The sequence below is a fragment of the Bos grunniens genome, chromosome 14, assembly GCF_055505025.1.
Source record: "Bos grunniens cultivar Pamir isolate PY7600 chromosome 14, Bosgru_T2T1.0, whole genome shotgun sequence".
Classification (NCBI taxonomy): Eukaryota; Metazoa; Chordata; class Mammalia; order Artiodactyla; family Bovidae; genus Bos; species Bos grunniens.
Window position 1 is genome coordinate 75,436,410 of NC_141178.1, and position 19,886 is coordinate 75,456,295.

Below are 19,886 nucleotides of genomic sequence, written 5' to 3' on the forward strand. Positions count from 1 at the left end.
CGATTGAAGCCTCTTTGTCAAGATCACATTGAATAAAAGACGCCACACACTGAGGCAGTGATAAGTACAAATGCATGGAGGGGTTATGTTATTGGCTCAGTGGGCATATGTGTTGGCTTTCCACCACAGATACTGACAAACAGAATTCATCCTTGCATACTGAATCTTCTTAAAGAGCTAGCTCCTGAATCCAGGAAAAAATCAGGTCAATCCCACACCTGTTGCTCACATACTTTCTCTGAGCCCCCCTGTTCCTTGATCCCACATGTGCAGTCTTACTGACCCTGCAGGGCTCTGGTAACCCTAGCATGGAGTCATGGATGCTAAGGGCTTGTCACACTGGCCCAGGGCTGTGAGCAGGCACTCGGGAAATAAACGATTCCTTTCCTCATCTTTGGAGGACGCCTCTAGCTCTTTCTGTTGTCTTTCCCTATGATCTGCAGGCTGCTTTCTGGAAATAGAAGCCAACATAGTGGGTGGGGGCAAACAAGGCCGGCCTCCCACTTCCTTTCTCTCCAGAATGCACTTTCAAAGCAGAAATCCAAACCCATGGCAGGTTCAAGACGAAGAGTTACAATTCACGCCTGCAAGGTAAACAAAGCCCTTCTCAAGTTACTGCCTTTGCTGCACACTTTCCCAGAGGGGCAGAGACCCACAGACAGATGTTTTCTGTTGGAAGAGGGTTCTTTGGGACACGACTCCTGCATGGAGCATGAAAATCAGGCTTGCTGCTCTCAGCTGTGCTAGAAACTAAATGTGGCTGAGGCCAATCTGAAGACTGCGGTCAGTAGACCAAACATAACATTACTATTTTAAATGAGCAAACAGTTTAAGCCTCAGGAAAATAAAGAAAAAAAAAAGGAAGTGACTAGACATTCAGACTTCTTAATTAAGATGGGCACTCGAATTAGAAATCCAGGCAGCAGAGCGAGAGAGAGCAAAACCAGCCACATGAGGGCTGAAGCTGTGGCTGACATGCCAACATCTGCCGACGCTGGCTGCTGCCCGGAGTGTGGCTGGACTTAGGGCTGGCTGTCCCGGCCTCGGGACTGCGTTGCTGAAAAGGGGCTGTGTGTGTCTGTGAGCAAACTGGAGCCATACTGCAAAGAGGCTGCAGGTTCTTTAGTTGTGCTGCTATTTATCCTTCAATTCTCAAATCTAACGATTTAGCAGACATGCTCTGCCTTGAATATAAGTGACTTTATCACCCATTTGCTCGGAGATTTGCAGTTTTTGAAGAACTTTCACAGATCCCCAATCTGCTTCTTGCTTAATTTCTCAAAGCCTCAGTTTCCTCATTTGTAAAATGAGGATAAGAGTATCTCCTAGGATTATTGTGATCATTAAATGAGAAAAAAAAAGGACTTAATGATTTTTCATCACCACCACCACCATCACCACCACCACCACTATCTCACCCAGCACCATCCTCATGCCACCACCATCATCATCGCTTCCAGCACCATCACCACCACCACCATCATTATTATTGCCACCGTCCATCCTCAGGCTTCCCTTGTGGCTCAGCTGGTAAAGCGTCTGTCTACAATGCGGGAGACCTGGGTTCGAGCCCTGGGTTGGGAAGATCCCCTGGAGAAGGAAATGGCAATCCACTCTAGTACTATTGCCTGGAAAATCCCATGGACAGAGGAGCCTGTTAGGGTACAGTCTATGGGGTCACAAAGAGTCGGACACGACTGAGCGACTTCACTTTCATCCATCCTCACGTCACCAGCACCACCACCACCATGACCAGCATTACCATCCTCACGACAAGTCTCTTAGGGAAACATGTAATCAAAATTAAAAAAGATTTTCATGGTTTCATGGGCTGTTGTCTTCTTGGTTCTCAGAGGGCTAGTCCTCACCCACACCTTAAAACATTCCCTGGTGTGAAACAGCTTCTGTTCAACAACGGGGGGAGAATGAGCCACTAGGGTATGAGGAGACACTGGAAGCTCTGTACTGCGGCCCACCCTCCACACACCTAAGTACTTCTTCCCTGACATGCCTGGCATGCGAAAAGCTAAAGCTGCCCACGGTGACACAGAATCCTCGGCCCAATCCGTTTCCAGTTCCCACCACTGCCCCTCGGCCCACCCCCTGCTGGGAAAAGCCATACTCACTGTATCCCATGCCCTGCACGAAGTACTTGAAGGCCTCGGCTAGCTTGGCCGGCTGCAAGAGAAAAGAGCGAAAGTGCAGTCAGTCACCGGAGGTCCGGATCACTCAGGGCCGCTGGGAGCCAGGCCTGTGGTCCCCTTCATTAAAGAGCTTGGCAAAAGACAGAAACACCACGTGTTGACAGGACAAAAATACAAGAGGAAAGCAAAGAACGGGATGATTATGGAGAACCAACTTAGCTTTGACCAGGAAGAACGTTCACGTTCACTACACAGCTGGAGAAATTTAGTCAAGTTACATGACCGGTCTGAGCCAGCTTTCTCACCTATATAATATGGGCAGAGTGCTACACCTGCAACTGAGGATTTCTGTGAAGAATATATCACTGGATAAATTGATGCGCCCAGCTCAGCGTCTAGAATGTAACGGCCACTCACTGTGCTAAGGGCTTTGCAGCACTCTCTCATCTTCTCCCAACAATGACTTTTCGAGGTTAGTACCGTCTTCATATACATTTCATAGCTGAACAGATTTGGAAAGGTAACAATCCATCCAAGGTCTTCTGGTTAATTAGTGGGCCTGCACATTAACCCAGGGTTTTCCAAATCCCGTAGCAGCTTACTCTCACCCCAGTAGCAGGCAGGCTGGTGGCTGGCTGGATGAAAGGATGGTGGATACATGGATAGATGAAAATGAAAAAAGGTGGATAGAAAGAAGGAAGGAAGATGGATAGATGAATAAAAGAAGGATGGATGGTCTTAAAGAAGGAAGGATGCAAGGATGAAAGGAAAGGAAAATGGAAAGAAAGATGGATAGGATGAGAGGATGGATGGATGGATAGATGGATGAACAGACACATCTCTTATCAACTGGGCTACTTTAAATAAAATGAGCTGGGAATGCTGCAAACATACCCAGTTTGACCAATTACTCTCAAAGTTTAATCTAAACCAGGAGGTGAATGTTTGGGTAAAGGTCATATCTGAAGGCTAATTAATTCCATCTCTCAAATGTAATGTCTATTCTCACACCCTTTCACTTCACTGGTGAGCCATCATCAGAGTGGCCTTGTCCACCTCCACCAACTCCTGCCACTGTTCTCAAAGAGCCAGATGATATTTAAAGAAGAGTCTGTGCTAAAAGTGCCCTCTAGGAGTCACGGGACAATAAGATAAGAACGAGAGTTGCAAGCTGGAGCTGCGGAAAGCCAAGGGCACCTGTGTTCAACATGGCAAACAAAACAAGATGACGGGCTTGGAAATGAGATCTCGGCCCAAACTCAGCTCCCCTGCATGCCCATAGGCAATCTCTGCCATCTGATAGCTTCAATTCCCCTTTCTGTGGCTGCGGTAGAAGGCACATTCTTCCTCTCTCTAAAGCTTATTGCAGGGATTGAATGGAATGAAGGATGGGAATGCCCTTTGTAAACACACCCAACTTGCAAGGGCAGGAGAAGGCAGGATTAAAGAGCCATTGGTTCTTGTTGGGCTGCCCTCTTGCGGGGCTGGGCTAGTTTAGCTCCTGCCATGACATTTCAAATGTGTTTGGGACCTCCCTGGCGGCCCAGTGGTTAGGACTCTGCTCTTCCACTGAAGGGGCCACAGTTTGATCCCTGGTTGGGGAACCATGATCTCACACCAAAATAAAATAAAACATGCTTTAATTACGGCTAGGGTTAGAGTCTTCTCATTTCAAATAGAGAAAGGAATAAAGGAGGGGGAGAGGAAAGAATAATGGTGCCCCTTCTCTTCAGCCAATTTAAGTTGCACTGTCTCAGCAGGGTGTTGAGCAGGCAGTGTGGATAAACAGCCCATCATAAAATAGTGTGCAACTATTAACTCTTATTTACATCTAAGCAGGCTTGGCTGGGCACCCATCTGTTCCTGCTGAAACTGAACCATCCCATCCTTCTCTGGCTACTCCCAGCTATTAAACAGGCAAAACTCAACAGCAGATATGAATGTGAAAATACTTTGTTCTTTGCCAGTAGAAACAGAGAGGGACACTGGAGATGGAGGCTAAGAGAGCCACCGAGGCCATTTGTGCCTGATTACTGCTGCATGCACACAGAGACACACACATGCACACATACATGCACACACACATGCACACACACACACACACTTATACACGTGTGTGCACACATACATATACACATGTGCACGCACACACATACACATATGCATGCACCCACAGGCACATACATATACGCACATGCATGCACACACATACACATGTGTGTGTACACACATACATATGGACACATGCATGCACAGAGACACATACATATATACATGTGGGTGCACATAGACACACACATACATATACACGTGTGGATGAACACACACACACATACACATGTGCACACACACATAGGCACACACACACACTTTGGCCCATCTCCTCTCTGTGCTCCCTGCTCTGCCCTTGGGCTCTGGGAGCCCATGGCTATGGCCTTTGGTCTTCGGGGTCAGGCACACCTAGATTCTGGTTCATGACTGCCAAGCTATGTCCACTCAGCAAATCCCTTCCTGCCTTGAACCCAGTGTCATCCACTCCACAGAGGCTCCTGCAGGAGGATCTGACACGTCCTGACGCGCAAGCACTTTTACAAACGGTAACAGGTCTACATCATGTCCTCAGACGTCACGGTGTGGGGGCAGGGGGGAGCAGGCAGCGAGGGGGTAACAGGTCCCAGAGACCCCTGCCCTCCACGTGGAGAATGGAGACAGGTGTGACTCACCTGAGAGATCTGCGGGAGGCCACCGCAATCTGCCATCTGGGGAGACAGGGAAACCGGTTAGTGCAAGGCCTCGGTGGAGGGCATGCCGACTCGGGCCTGGCTGCAAGTGGGCATCCACTCTGCCTGCTGCCCTACCCGGGTCCCGCCCTGTGAGGGGACCCGGGCAGGTTATGGGTGGGGAAACCCCCACGTCACTCGGCTAGGCTGCTTTGATTATTAACCATGTCGGCATTGAACTCTGCCTTCTCGCACCATTACTGGCAGCTCCTGACAGGCCAGGCGCTGTGCTAGGCCCTGTAGGTGATTTCGCTCTGCCCCTCAAGAACCCTGGAAGGGATGGCTGTCCCACTTTAGAGGTAGAAACTGGGCCAGAGGGAATTGGAGGAACTTGTAAAGTCCCAAGTCGGGTCTGTCTGACCAGAAAGCATTCACTGCACAAGGCCCCATACACATGATTTCTTTAAAGATCCCTCGGAATGAAAATGCAACATTCAAGCCTTCAGGTCTGATGAGGCTCCTGGTTGGCCATCCTCGGTAAATGTTGTCGCTTCTGAAGGTCCTATTAAAAAGCCACATCCAAAGCCATCGCTGCTTAAGGCCATTTCAGGCACACGTGAAGATTTATCCAAAGCCTAGGGCTCTGGAGCACTTGGGGAGGGAAATGCGGATGGGATGAGGATAGGGAAACAGAGCTGGAAGGTCTCTTCCAGTGAGAGTGAGTGAGGCTGTGGCCAGCCTACAGTCCAGGCTCAAGGTCAAGGTCAGCTAACCCAGGGAGGCCCTCAGCCTAATGAGGATGTAGTGACAAGACAAGGGAATTGAGCTCCAGGGGCCCATGATGGGCTCCTGGGTGGTACAGTGGTACAGTGGGCAGAGTCTTTCTAGAATCAGGCCCTGCCCACACAATTCCTGTCCATCCCTCTCCAGAGCACAATGGCCAGCAGCCCATAAGCTCCTGGAGTCCCATACATAGATCCCTTCATCTTTGCAGTCTTGGGTTGCCAGCCAGCACTCAGTAGGTGTTTGTGAACAGACAGTCATCATTTCTGTGGTTTCTGACCACCAGTTATACTATAATCAGGCACAACTCAAATCTGCACAAAATTTTTGGTGTTTCTAAGAAAGAATAAATGCAACCCCCCATCGTTTTCCCTGTACCTTGAGGAGAGTGGTCTTCGTTGGGTCCAGTTTTGAGTTGCACTCCACCTGGATGGGAAGAGGGAGAAGACATTTCTAATTTCCTACCTGGAGCCAAAGTCATAAACTTTACCCCCTCCCTGCCACTCTGCTACCATCATCAGAAATTCCAATATTCCTACTGGCATGGAAGAAAAAACACAAGCTGTGGCATTAAATAGATGGCTTTAAATTCTAGCCCTGCTACCATGAGCTGTGTGCTCTTGGACAAGTTACTTAACCTCTCTGAGCCTCAGTTTCCTCATCAATAAAATAAAGATAGTATCTTTTTCGAAGGGTTGTGATGAAGATTAGCTAAACTGTAGAAGGTGCTACAGAAACAGTCACTAAATGAACGGGCTTCTTTAACCAGCTGCTGCCAATGACTCTTCAGATTCAACATCCCCAGTCCTGACAACTATTCTTCGCATGAAACCACATCCACCAAACTGGTTTCTTTCTTCAATTTCTCAGTGACCCTCTTACAAGTGCATCCAGAAGTGGGAAAAATCCTCACTTGGGATGTCCAGAGTGCCTAAAGTAGAATTATCACCTCTCTTAATGTAACCTATGTATCTTTATTGATACATCCTACGATTATGTCCAGTGGACTTAAGGTTAAGTGTTAGTTGCTCGTCGTGTCTGATTCTTTGCAACCCCATGGACTATAGCCCTCCAGGCTCCTCTGTTCATGGAGTTCTCCGGGCAAGAATACTGGAGTGGGCTGCCATTTCCAGTGGACTAGATTGCATGGTTCATTTGGATACCCCAGGTCTTTACTAAATGAACATGTGCAGACCCTGCACTAGCTCACCTCTCAAAGCACATCACAATTCTAGACTTTTCCCAATAGCCCCTAAGCCTCCCATGTCCCCAGCTATAGTGATGTTGGAAAGACAGAATCCTTGTTTTACCCTTACAACATCACAGGTGGGAATTAAGGGGTGAACTGAGCCTTTCCTAAGCCTTTCCTAAGCTCTGCTCCCAGGTCCCTCTCTGCCCTGTCAGATGATAAGGCTCCAACCAGGTCTGAAAGTGCCACCTGACTCCCAAATGGGCAGAGTCTCCTGGCCAGGAATTCAAGTGGCAACATGCCCATAGAAACAAGCCAGTGGGAGGCAGCTCGGCAGGTGAGGGGGCCTGGGAGACGAGTTAGAAGGCCCACTGCCAAGGAACTAGGGCTGGCAGTCACCAGGGAAGGAGGCTGGTGGCTGGGCCCTCTGCCCAAAGTCCAGTACGGCATCTAGAAGACGTCACTTGCTCTGATGGGAGCAGAGGAGGGGCAGAGGGTGGGCAGGGAGACTTCATACAAAGTCAACCAGATCTGGACCATCGATTTTAAGCACAGAAGCTACTGGTGATTTCTACATACCACAGCGTCCACAGCAGGAGAACTGTCCCCAACCACCAACAGAGCAGGACACCTGGGGGCAGGGAGAGACGGGGAGTTAACACAAGGTTCATTTAAAGGTTCTCATGCTCCCAGACCTGCCAGGCTGGGACCAGAATCCTTAAAAAAAAAAAAAATTATGTTGTTTTCCCCTGTACTCTTCGCTCTTTTACTATCTTCTTTCTCCACCCTCTGCTTTATTCTTAGGAAAAACGGGTAAGTAGTCATTTACACCCTAGTATGAATTTCAGCCAGAGACCTTCTATGCCCTGATATTTTATTTTCAAGTACTCCTCAAGGAAGGATGAGTAGGACTTTGCCAGTCATCAAAAACAGAGACAAAAAGGACACACCTAATTAAGGAAATTACATGTGCCAAATTCAGGTGTCAAATCATATGGTTCATGTAAGGAACTATAATAAGACATAGTCATTAAAGGTAGAATCCAGTTGGTTATACCCACGACTGTCTTTTCCTTCTAGTTTTATAAAGCACTTCAAGGTGGGTCCTGTGCCTTATTTGTCTCCAGGCTCTGTGAAGCAAAGCCTCAAACAGTTGGGCATAGAGTAGGTGTTTCATAAATTCTGTCGGGTGTGGTTATTAGCATGCCTTGTTTGAGATCTGAGGTCCCCCCAACCCTAGATCTCGGGGACACCCTACAAACCAAACTCTTGCAAAGAGAGATGAGTGAGACTGGGTCATGCCCAATCCATGGCTAGAATCCACCCAGGTCTTGCCCACTGGGCTGTCCTAGCAGCAGGCAGGCCGTCCTGCCAAGCTCAGGGCTAAGATGCTGCCGGCACTGGCCAGCAAAGCTGAAGAGACAGCGCAGGGGGGAGGGCAACTCACTGCAGGGTGACCGTGTGGGCTCCAGGCATCGGCCGCTCGATCTCCAGGTCCCGCCGGCTGCAGACAAACAACAAACACACGCACCATATAACAGCATGCCCTCCGTGGGAGGAAGCCCCCTTCCGCCCAGGCAACCCCGCAGTCCTGCGCTGGCCACTCTGGCAAACAGCCACCCACATCCCAAGCTGTGTGGGGTCCCACCCCAGCCCCTCTGGGTCCACCGAAGTGGCTTCAGGGACAGCAGGACTCATACATTTCCTGTGGACTCCACCTTATTGTCCTCTGTTTTGTTTTTTTCCTTTTATGCACAAATCACATCCTTCTGTGGAGGCTTCCTCATTCCCACCTGTCCCCCAAGCCACAGCCTTCACCTCCCAAATGCTGTCCAGGCTCTTCTTTTAGTCTGAGTCTTACTCTCACACCTAACTCGGAGTCCTCTACATAGTAACCAAACCATCTCTTCAGAACTCAGACCTGATCCTTTCACTCCCTCCTTTTAAACCCTCCTATGGTTTCTCACAGAGAAGGCAATGGCACCCCACTCCAGTACTCTTGCCTGGAAAATCCCATGGACAGAGGAGCCTGGTAGGCTGCAGTCCATGGGGTCGAGAAGAGTCGGACACGACTGAGTGACTTTACTTTCACTTCTCACTTTTATGCATTGGAGAAGGAAATGGCAACCCACTCCAGTGTTCTTGCCTGAAGAATACCAGGGACAGGGGAGCCTGATGGGCTGCTGTCTATGGGATCGCACAGAGTCGGACACGACTGAAGTGACTTAGCAGCAGCAGCATGGTTTCTCACTGTACGTATGGCCACCAGCCTCTCCCTGCCTGGCACCTCCCAGCATGAGACACCCTTTCCCAGCAGTCAGCTTGGAGCCAGTTCTGGACTCAAATCAGGCTCCTCTGCTTGCCAGTTGTGTGACCTTGGGCAGGGTGCTGAACCTCTCTGTGCCTTCGCTTCCCCAGCAGGAAATGATGGTGAGGGCACCCTCATCATGGAGTTTAGGAGGCATCAGTTCTTTCCTGAAGCGTGTGGGGTTGCAGGAGCTACTGCTGGTCTCCTCAGTGCCCACCGCCCAGTCAAAAGTCTGCCCACTCCAGTCCTCGCTAGTGTTTGCTGAATGAATGGGTGCTCACCCTCCGTGTCTTCAGCTACTCACTGCGAGTATTACCTGTCCCTCCATCACTAAGAGGCTGGGAGGAAGGTAGGCGGGAAGGGACATGAATGCCCTTCGAGAAGTTGAGTTCTTAACATGTGAGGAGACACAGAGCCCAGGTCATCCTTGACCCCTCTGTGGAATGGCAGACTGAGTTCCTTGGGGATTCTAGAACCCCTGGCCGACATCAGTGGCCCCGAGCTGTCCCCTTCCCTAGCTGAGCCCCAGACTGTCAGCCAGGTATGCTTGAGAGGGCTGCACCCTTGCTAAAAGCCAGGCTCAGCTGCTCCCTACCCTTGGAATGAGTCCCTTACCTCCCAGTAGCCTTTCTGGATTCCTCTCCACGTCCCTCTCAGCTCTCCCCACCTCTGGTCCTTCTTAGGGTCAGCCTCGGCACAGGCACATACGTAAATCCATGTGCAGACCATTTGCCATGTGACTGTTCCCACTCGAGCTTGCACCCCTGGTGATCCGGAGTGGAGTTAAGCTCCTTGCAAAGTACATGTGTGCTCACTCAGTCGTGTCTGCTCTTTGCAACCCCATGGACTGTAGCAGGCCGGGCTCCTTTATTCATGGGATTCTCCAGGCAAGAATACTGGAGTGGGCTGCTATTTCCTACTCCAGGGGATTGTCCCAACCTAGGGATCGAACCTGTGTCTTCTGTGTCTCCTGCATGGGCAAGATGGATTCTTTACCAGTGTGCCACCTGGGAAGCCCCCTTGCAAAGGATCAATACTCAAAACTCCGGGAGGCACCTGACTTCCCAGGGCCCTTCCTGGGCACCCTTGTTCTGTTCATTTATTTGCTCCAGGGCTGCATCTTAAATTACCTTTATGTTCTCCCCTCCCTGCCCCATCTTAGTTCCGGACCTGCGAAAGCGGCCATCGTGTGGCTGAACAGCACAGGTACCTGTTGTAGGCGTTGATGAACAGCTGCAAGTTGCCAGGGTTCATGTCGTTCATGACGTGGTGTCGGTAGGCGTGGACCACCTCCACGTTATTCTGCATTTCCTCCTGCGTAGAGAGAGGACAATGTCATTGTGGGAACTATGGCACTGGCTGGTCACTACCCTCGCCATTCTTCCTCTTATTCAGGTACAAAGTGAAGACGGTAAAGCCTAATCCATAGGCCTGCTATGGGCCGGAGGGAAGCTTTGGGAAAGTAGAAGCTGTACCCAGAAGCAGACTGATGTCTGAATATCAACTGCAAGGAGAGCGATCACAAAGCTGGAGGGGCAAGCATGCCTTTCTGGGCTCAGATTTTGGGAGTTCTGATCTGAACTCAGTCCTCCTGGGTCTGAACTTGTACAAGTGTTTTACCTCTCTGAGCCTCAGTTTCCTTTAAAAAAAAAAAAAAAGTGGGAGTGACATCACCTACTTCATCAAATTGTAGGATTTAATAAAGGCTGGGCAGTCTAGGAAGCCCATTGTAAACACCGACGCGACTTTAGCAATTACCATTATTTTCTTTTTAATGGAAGAGATGAAAAGAAGTTTTTCATGTTTGCAAAACAAAACTAACCCATGCAATGGGAAATTGCCAGAAAGAAGCTCAATCTTGATTCCCAGGAGGGCCAACCGACCTTTGCAGAAGGCCGGCCTCAGCCTTCTCTCTCCCTGGTTCCTTTCTGAATGTGATTTGAGGCAAACAAGTTATGAGCCTGTTCTGTTTCTCATCTGTACAACAGAGGATGCTGCAATTTCATGAAAGGGCCCGATGTAATTGACGACAACCAGATCAAGAGTGGGAGGGAGCAAAGAGGGGCCAGTGTCAGCCCAGAGCTGTGTCAAGACAGTCCACGATTACTGAAGCAACAGGGACCAACCAGCTGTTCTCCCAGAAAAAAGAAAGTCACAGTCTGAGGAATTGTGCTGGGGTTACAGATCAAAACAACTGCAGTGGGTTGGGGGCACAGACACCCCAAGTAATTTCAGGTACAGTTAGGCAAAGTTCTCACTCTATACTTGACACCCCCCTTCCAAGAAAATACAGACAGTGGCTCTGATCTTTCCTGTATTCCTACGAGGTGCACGTTATACACTCAGGGTGGAGAAAATGTAATGGAAACTGAAACATAAAAAAAGAGGACTTTGGCGGCTTGAAAGGTTGTCCCAGTGATGTGTTCACATCACATTCCGGGACCTTGTGAAGTTAACTTATTTGGAAATGAAGGTCTTTGCAAATGTAATTAAGTTAAGGATCCAGAGATGAGGTCATCTTGCATTATCCTGGTAGGTTCTAAATCCAGAGATTTAGAACCAGTGTCCTTGTAAGAGAAAGGGAGATTTGAAACAGATACAGAGAAAGCCATGCAAAGATGGAGGCAGAGACTGGAGTGTGAGGGACCACCGGCCAATTGATGCTGAAGCCACCGGAAGCCGGAAGAAGCAGGAAGGACCTTCCCCTAGTCCCATTGGAGGACTGTGGCCCGGCTGACACTTGATTTCAGACTCCTGGCCTCAGAAGTGAGAGAGAATGTATGTCTGTTGTTTTAAGATACCCAGCTTGTGGTGCTTTGCTACAGCAGCCACACCAACGAACACGAGGAGCAATACGACGCACACTGCAGCAACTCAGCAAGCATCTGCCTCCCTGGGTGTCTAAGGTCACACTCTCCAGCCTCGGAGCAGGCAGTGGTGTGTAGGCCACACACAGGGAACAGAACACATCACCAGGCTGGACGGGCATCGAGGGGCACTTCAGACCCACATCCGGCCCTCTCCCTCAGCAGGAGGAACAAAGCCAGAGTCAGGGACCACGCTGGCCGGGGGACAGGGCAGAACCACGCACCACTCCCGTGTCACCAGGGGCTTGGCTCAGACCAGCCTCAGTGGGGGCACCTACACAGCAGCCCATCTGAGTGCCAGGTACCAGCGGAGGCACAGGTGGCCAGCGTCCTGCATTAGTTACAGGAACCCACACTGGGCCCAGACTCATGGGCTCCAATCTCAGCCCCTCTCGCTGGCTGTGAGACCTCACACAGGTCACTCAACCTCTCTGGTCTCATTTTCCTCATCCACCACGGGTGGGGGAGGGGGGCGGGTAATATGTATACATACATAACTGGGAATAAAAAGTCTTTCTCACAGGAATCACAGAGGCCCTTAGGACTGAGGCTGACACAGTCCATAGATGTGCATGCTGTTAGCTTTGTCATAGCCCAGAACTGAAAAGAACCCAAAGTCCCTCAATCGGTGAATGGAGAAGCAACCTCTGGTCTATCCACACCACGGAACACCACTCAGCACGACAAAGGGATGAACTCTCAATATGCCCATCAACACAGATGGATCGCAAAATAATTATGTGGACTGAAAGGAGCCAGATTGGAAAATTAAGAAGCCCATACTGTGTGATGCTGTTTACATAAAACTCTAGGGAACTGCGGCGAATCTGCAGCGACCCAAAGAGGGTTAGAGGAGGACCGAGAGAAGGAGGGCCAGGCTGCCCCGGGGAAGTCCTGGGGGAAAGCTGTGTCATTAGTCACCTGGGCTTCAGTGATGGTTCTTACCGGTGTATACGAATGCCAAAATCTCACATTTTATACTTTCAATATGTGCTGTACTTCAATAAAGCTGTTTAAAAAGACTTCTGTTGAAGGGAGAGTGAGAGAGAAGGAATGACTTGACGATTGTGAATGAGTCACGACTCGCTGTTTGGGGAGGGTCGGGGGGTCGCCCCCTCGCTCCGTGCCCTCTGTCGGGGCAGCACACGAATGAACAACAGAACGCCAGGTCACACGCTCACCTTCCCGAAGAGGTGCGACACCACCATGTCTGGAAGGGCTTGGGTCCATCCGGAGATCTGGGAGGACAGAAGCAGGCGGGATTAGATCGCAGGCATTTGTGCAGCAGACAGACAGGGTCAGCAAACCCCACTGCCCTGGGGCGGAGCAGTGGCATGGGCTCCCCCGCATCCAAGTCTGGGGTCACCCCATGATGGAAGGTGTCTCCAGTTACCTACGGGGCCTGGAGCCCTGGCAGACGTGGCCTGGCCCTCCATCCGTTCCTTATTCTCAGAGCCCGGGGCACAGGAGATGGGCAGAAATGTGTCTGAACAAAGATCTCACATTTTCCCAGCTTTCACCAGGCCACAGCTCACCAAGTCCTCGGCAAGGGGTGGCGGGGGGTGTGGGGTAGGGTGTTGTCTGTTGCTTCCAAACACACATTGAGTTGCTAGTCTATATAACAGGATCTGTTTATGCCCAACTATCCTTTCTATGTCATCCCCCAGATTTTTCCCTCTCAAGCTAGTTTCCTCTCTCTGAATACTGTGACCTTCTCTTCTCTACCTGCTCCCACTGACAAAGCTGGAGTTCCATAAATGCTAGGCATATAACAAGAACTCCGTAAGTGCTAGGCATACAGTAGGTGCTCCATAAATGCTGGGTATACAGCATTTATGGAGCTGTATATACAGCTAGGTATAAATGCTAAGTATACAGTAGGAGCTCCATAAATGTGTGTTGACCAACTTCAGTGTCAGGCAGGGACCGGAAGGGGAGAGAAGCTCTAGACCTGGGTGTTCTCCTAGCTGCGTGACCCTGGGTTTGGGGGCGTGTCACAGAGCCGCTGGACCTCAGATCTCTGATCATAACCAGGGTGCCGGGAAGCTCAGAGTCATAAGGCCAAGGCGAGGGCTACACAAGGCAACTGCTAGTGTCTGACACACACTAGACCCCCGAGAGACAGGTCTTCCACCAGGGCTGCAGCTGAGAAGGAAAGAGACAGTGCAAACAGTAAAACCCACAAAAAGCGCTCAGGCCCACATCAGCCAATGGTCAGCGGCCCAGCCCCACGTCTGGCACAGGACAGCTACCAAGAAGCCAAACCAGCCCACTGCAATGTCACTCCCTTTGCTGGAAAACAAAATAAAAAACAGGGAGTGTGTTCCGCTCCTGAATATCATGCCGGCGGGAGGAAAGGGCTCCCGTGTCCTGGCAGAATGTTCCAGAAGAAATGAAATATCAGAGTGGCCAGGGTGGGGTGGGAGGTGTGCGGAGGGGCACGACCCCTTCACACTCCCTGCCCCCGACAGCCACCCCAACCTTGGCAAAAACACACTTTCCAAATGAGAAGCCAGGATAACCCCGGCTTGAAAGGCTTTGTCCTGTTTCCATTGGAACAGTTTCCCTTTCTCCTTGGCAAATACTGGGGGCCTTTATGAAAAAAAACAATAATAATTTTTTAAAGATAAACAAGGAACCCAGCCAGAGCCAAGCTTCCCGAGACAGCGAGGGCCCTTCCCCGGGCAGGGATGTGCCCTGTTCTCTTTGCGTTTCCTGCCCTGTGGAGCTTGGGTCCAGGCGGGCACCTGGCACCTGCTGATGGAGGTGGAGCCCGCGGTGAGCCCAGCTCGGGGGTGATCCAAGGACCCCAGAGTCCAAGGGGTCCTGTTCAGCCCCAGATCTCTCACTGCCCGGCTCTGTGCAACCCTGGACAACATTCTAACCCTGCGACCCTCAGTTTCCTCCTCCATAAGATGGTCATAACAATCCCCACTCCTGGGCTAACGGAGGATTGAATGAGGTCATGCAGACATAGCCACGGAGCGTAGAAAGAGAACCTGATAAATACTCAACACATGTTAGCTAATTATTATCGGCATAAAACTAAGTGGCATAAAATCAGTACCAAACATATATATTTTTTAATTAATCCTATGTAGGGGACTGGGGTGACAGGCATTTGTCTTTTGTCTTGTTCGTCTTTTTAGTCTCAGCATCTTGATATAAACCCAACATATGCTACGTCCTCAGTAGCTACATCTTAACCCAGGCTCTCCTTATCAAAGCTGGCTGGAGACCCACATCCCACTGGTATCACTGACTTGGACAGTAGTGACTTGTTGAAATCCGAATGGCGCATGGCTGAGATCATGTTCACTATTCAAAGCCAAGCAGAGGAAAGCAGCCTTCTTTGCTGGGGATAGTGGAAGGGGGTGCAAGGAGAGGTTCCTTGCAGTCTGCCCTCCAGGCAGAGTCGGGCACGCCTGCCCCTCTGCAGATTGGGATAGCCCCGGCTGACCCAGGCCCCCAGGCTCACCTTGGAGGCGGCCCAGTCCATCCAGCCTTCCGCACACGGGTTCACGTTGATGAGCACAAGGCCCTCCACCATCTCGGGGTTGTTGAGCTGCAATTCAAGGCACGAGGTGAGAGAGACAACCCGGCCACAGGAGAGACTGTGAACTTTAAAGTCAAACTGAAGACAGAGAAAAGTCCGAGAGGGTCCGTGTGGACCCCCAGAGCAGGCTGATGCTCTGGATATGCCCCCCAACTTCCAAAACTGAGGTTCCAGCATAGTAGACACTACGTGGGACTTCTGAGAGAGTACAAAGAGGAAACCATAGGAAGAGCAGAAGCACACACACTTGGCAGACCTGCCTGGGACAAGTCACTTCACCCCGCTGCCCCTCAGCTTCCCCAGCTGTGAAATGGGTACATCATACCACGGACATCATAAATCAGACAAGGTAATCGGCTCTCCAGGAATCAGTAAGAATCCTCTTACTTCTCAGAGACAGAAATCTAAGATAGAGTTGAGACTATATTTTGTGGGCTCAGAGCCTAGACAGCCAAACCATTTTGTATTCATGCTAGCATTCCTAACCTCTAGAAAGTCCGGCAAATAATAGGCCGTCAGATTACATATGGTTGAATACAATGTCTGGTCAGGATACAAAGGACCTGAGAGCCCCTGAGATGGACCCCGAGTAATGTCAGTGACATTCATCATGCTAACACGCGCATCTCTGATTAGTTAAGCATCAGTCAGGGTCCAAGACTTTCCTGACTACAAAAACTGTGCAGCTATCACAAAGAAGGGCCACAACAGAACACTCAGTGATGTGAGGCCCTGGTCATGATCAGGACGACGATAAAAGCATCTGTCTAGTGCGGCATTTCAATGAAGGGGAAAGGGCCACTGCTGTGTGCCTGGGGGCACAGCCCTCACGTGCCCCGGGCATACAGAACTCTGGACCACATAGCCCCATGTGAACTGTGGTTCTCCCTTGGGAAATGCAATTATGGTTCATTTCTTTTTCCCTTTTGTGATTTTTTTATTTGTGGTTTTTCCAATTTTCTGCCTTAATCTTGAATTAATTTGATTTAAAACATATTTTTAAAAAATGTTTCTTTTTAACCAACAAGGACCTACTGCACAGCATATGGAACTCTGCTCAACATTATATGGCAGCCTGGACGGGAGGGGAGTTTGGGGGAGAATGGATACATGCGTATGTATGGCTGAGTCCCTTCGCTGTTCATCTGAAACTATTACAGCATTGTTAATCGGCTATACTCCAATAGGGACTTCCCGAGTGGCTCAGATGGTAAAGAATCTGCCTGCAATATGGGAAGTTCCCCTGGAGAAGGGGATGGCTACCCACTGCAATATTCTTGCCCGGAAAATCCCTGGACAGAGGAGCCTGGCAGGGGCTATAGTCCATGATATTGCAAAGAGTCACGCATGACCGAGCAACTAACACACTATATTCCAATACAAAATAAAAAGTTAAAACAAAAAACAAAAAGACTCACAGCAAAGCGAGTGAGTATGTAGGCACCTGCTCCAGTTCCCATTCCAATGATGCTCTTCAGCCTGGAAGCAGAAATAAAAATTCATATCCCAGGCGGGGGAGCCTTGCGAGGCCCTGCAGCCCTCGCCCCCTGCCCTGAGGAGCCCCGTCTCCCCCAGCGTCTGTCCTGGGCATCCCTGGGGGTGGCTGGCAGCATGCTGCCTTACATGCCCTGGAGGAACTGCGATGCCACGCGCTCTGTGCCCTCACAGAAGACCACGACCTCGGGAAGACTCCTCTCCCCTCACTCTGCTCCTGACGGCGGCCAGGCTCGGACAGCGCCCGATGGCCACTTATGGGAAGGCCTAGTCCCTGAACTTCCTCTTCCCGCCCTTCAGCTGTATTTTGGATTCTAAAATTTGGAAGGCAAGTTGAACTGGGCAACAACTCTGAGGTGTTATCATTACATGAAAGGCTCAAGGAAGAAGGAAATGAGCACTGAAGAAATAAGGGCCTGGAGGGAGACATGGAGGGCTCAGGTAGCCCGTTCCAGAACATCCCATGGGAAAGAAAAGGCAATAAGAGAAGAGAGGTGGGGAAAGGGTGGGTTGAGTGGCTGCCATCATGGGGTGGATCCACTCAAGAACAGCTCGACTTGCAAGCAGCACACCGGAGTAAAGAGACTGAGAAATACACTGTCTGCAGAGTGTGACAAGCTGATTTCTTCCCTATCTTTAAACATTCACCTAGATTTCAGGGGTGGGGCCAGACCAAGGCGCCAGGAGAGACAGAAGCTAGAGGTCACCTTTCTCTGCAAGCTCTTACCCAAACTGCTGCAGGACTCCGGGGAGCATTTCAGCCAACTGGTCCATGGAGGGATACATGTACCTTGGGAGAGGGCACACAGAGGCGGTTAGCGAGAGCTCGGACCCCGGCAGAAATAAACAGTGCAAACTGGAACACGTTTGAAGGGCAGGGACGGTGTGACAACCTGCCTCGTGCCCCGGACTCCTCGGTCTAGTCCCTCCGTGGCCCTTATTCCAGGCACCCCCACAGTGTATCAGCCTGTTCCTCTGAGCAAGGATGCTCTCCATCCTAATCCCCCCACACCCTTGACTTTGTAAAGTGGCCCTTTACAAACTGCTTTCTATGTCCCAGGCCCCACACCGAGCATTAGATGAGCATTATAAACTCATTTGGGCTTCCCAGGTGGCTCAGTGCTAAAGAATTCCGCCTGCCAATGCAGGAGACGTAAGAGATGCAGGTTTGATCCCTGAGTCAGGAAGACCCCTGGAGTAGGAAAAGGGCAACCTGCTCCAGTATTCTTGCCTAGAAAATTCCATGGGCAGAGGAGCCTGGTGGGCTACAGTCAATGGGGTCGCAAAGAGTCAGACAGGACTGAATGGCTGAGCACAGCACATAAGCTCATTTAATTTTTACAACAAATCTCTAAGGTTGCTATGATTTCCCTCATATAAAGATTATAAATATCACTGAGGCTAAGAGAAAAGTGACTTGGTTTTATAGATGAACAGGGACTTTGAGCTCTGAGGATTTCAAAGGAGGTCCCCTGGCAGCCCTGCCAGGAAGGGTTCCTGATCTTATGGAAACCCCCTCTTAACTTCTCTCCCCAAGACATGCCTGGGACACAAGGTGGAGAACACACACCACCCTGCTGGGGTGGACACAGTGGCCTAATTCAGCTTCAAGAAAGGAGACCTGGGGGAGTTTAAGGCACAGAGATGCCTCGATTCACACATCCTCTGGGACCACAAATTTTGCTAACAGAGGGCTGGAGGAGCTCCCTTCTGTTCCAGACTGGCCCATGACAGCAGGTATGCTAGAGCGCGACGGTGTAAGGGCTCACACTGGGGAGGTTAGGGAGCCTGCTCCACCTGACACAAAGAGCCGACTCACTGGAAAAGACCCTGATGCTGGGAAAAACTGAGGGCAGGAGGAGAAGGGGGCGACAGAAGACGAGATGGTTGGACAGCATCACCGACTCGATGGACACGAGTTTGCGCAAACTCCGGGAGACAGTGGAGGACAGGGAAGCCTGGCGTGCTGCAGTCCTCGGGGTCCCAAAGAGTTAGGACTGAGCAACAACAATAGCAGGGAGTCTGCCAGCTGCCTGGGTCTGACTTCAGGGCGAGGCCGTCCCCCTTGCTAGATGCAGGAAGCAACAGAGGCTCCCATCACCAGCTCCTTAGCAGGGCCTGGAAGGGGTCTCTTGCTCTCACTGTGCCCACCTTTCCAACGGGGACATGAGTGGTCCAACCCCCGGTCCCACATGGAGCTGCTTCCTTGCCTGGCTCCTTCCTCTTGAACAGCAGCAACCTTGCCCACCACGTCACGCTGAACCCAGGTTCTCCTTCCCGATTATCTCCCATTTCTAGGCTGGTTCTGCCTCCCGAGAGCTGCATGCCCACACTTACTCAGGAGGCCCCCACATGCAGGAAGCTGACTCCAGAGGCAGGAGGACCAGCCAGGGCTTCCCCGGCATCCCTGCTTTGCCAACTCAGCTTCGGGATGAAGGGCATGCACTCTGGAGGGCCGAGGAGACCCCCAACCACAGGAGGCAGACGGAAGCCAGACCCACCCCGCCCCCCACCAAGCCAAAGGCTGGAATTGCATGGTGACTTTGGGGAACAAAGACCCAGCACCTTAACCTCTAGGTCAACTGAATAAAAATTCCTGGGAGTGGAGTCAAGGTTTCAGAATATTTTTAAAATGTCCCTATCGGGAGCTAAGACCCACCGGGTCACCCTAACTCTTTTAATCTGGCTAAGGAAAGATATGCTGACAGACCTCTGTCTTCATCTGCGGCTGTATTAAGAAGTTTATAACCTGTATGTTGTATCTCTGGGTGTCCCTTCCCTTCCTCTCTGAGAAAGATTAATGATTTAGGATAAATCGGTGGATA

The 19,886-nt window shown here is 50.6% G+C and overlaps 1 protein-coding gene across 6 annotated transcripts in view; it reads right to left on the bottom strand.

Annotated features, from left to right (window-relative positions):
• The window catches only part of NDRG1 (N-myc downstream regulated 1), a 61,794-nt gene that overhangs the window by 2,951 nt on the left and 38,957 nt on the right, over positions 1 to 19,886 (bottom strand). For all 6 annotated transcript variants that reach the window (XM_086335578.1, XM_086335579.1, XM_086335580.1 and 3 more), the window contains 10 exons: positions 17,789 to 17,851; positions 16,986 to 17,046; positions 15,490 to 15,576; positions 13,193 to 13,249; positions 10,355 to 10,458; positions 8,284 to 8,340; positions 7,416 to 7,467; positions 6,026 to 6,073; positions 4,868 to 4,903; positions 2,127 to 2,178 (listed from right to left, as the gene is read on the bottom strand). In XM_086335578.1, the coding sequence (XP_086191704.1) occupies positions 2,127 to 2,178; positions 4,868 to 4,903; positions 6,026 to 6,073; positions 7,416 to 7,467; positions 8,284 to 8,340; positions 10,355 to 10,458; positions 13,193 to 13,249; positions 15,490 to 15,576; positions 16,986 to 17,046; positions 17,789 to 17,851 (617 nt within the window). The remainder of the gene's footprint in view (positions 1 to 2,126; positions 2,179 to 4,867; positions 4,904 to 6,025; positions 6,074 to 7,415; positions 7,468 to 8,283; positions 8,341 to 10,354; positions 10,459 to 13,192; positions 13,250 to 15,489; positions 15,577 to 16,985; positions 17,047 to 17,788; positions 17,852 to 19,886) is intronic.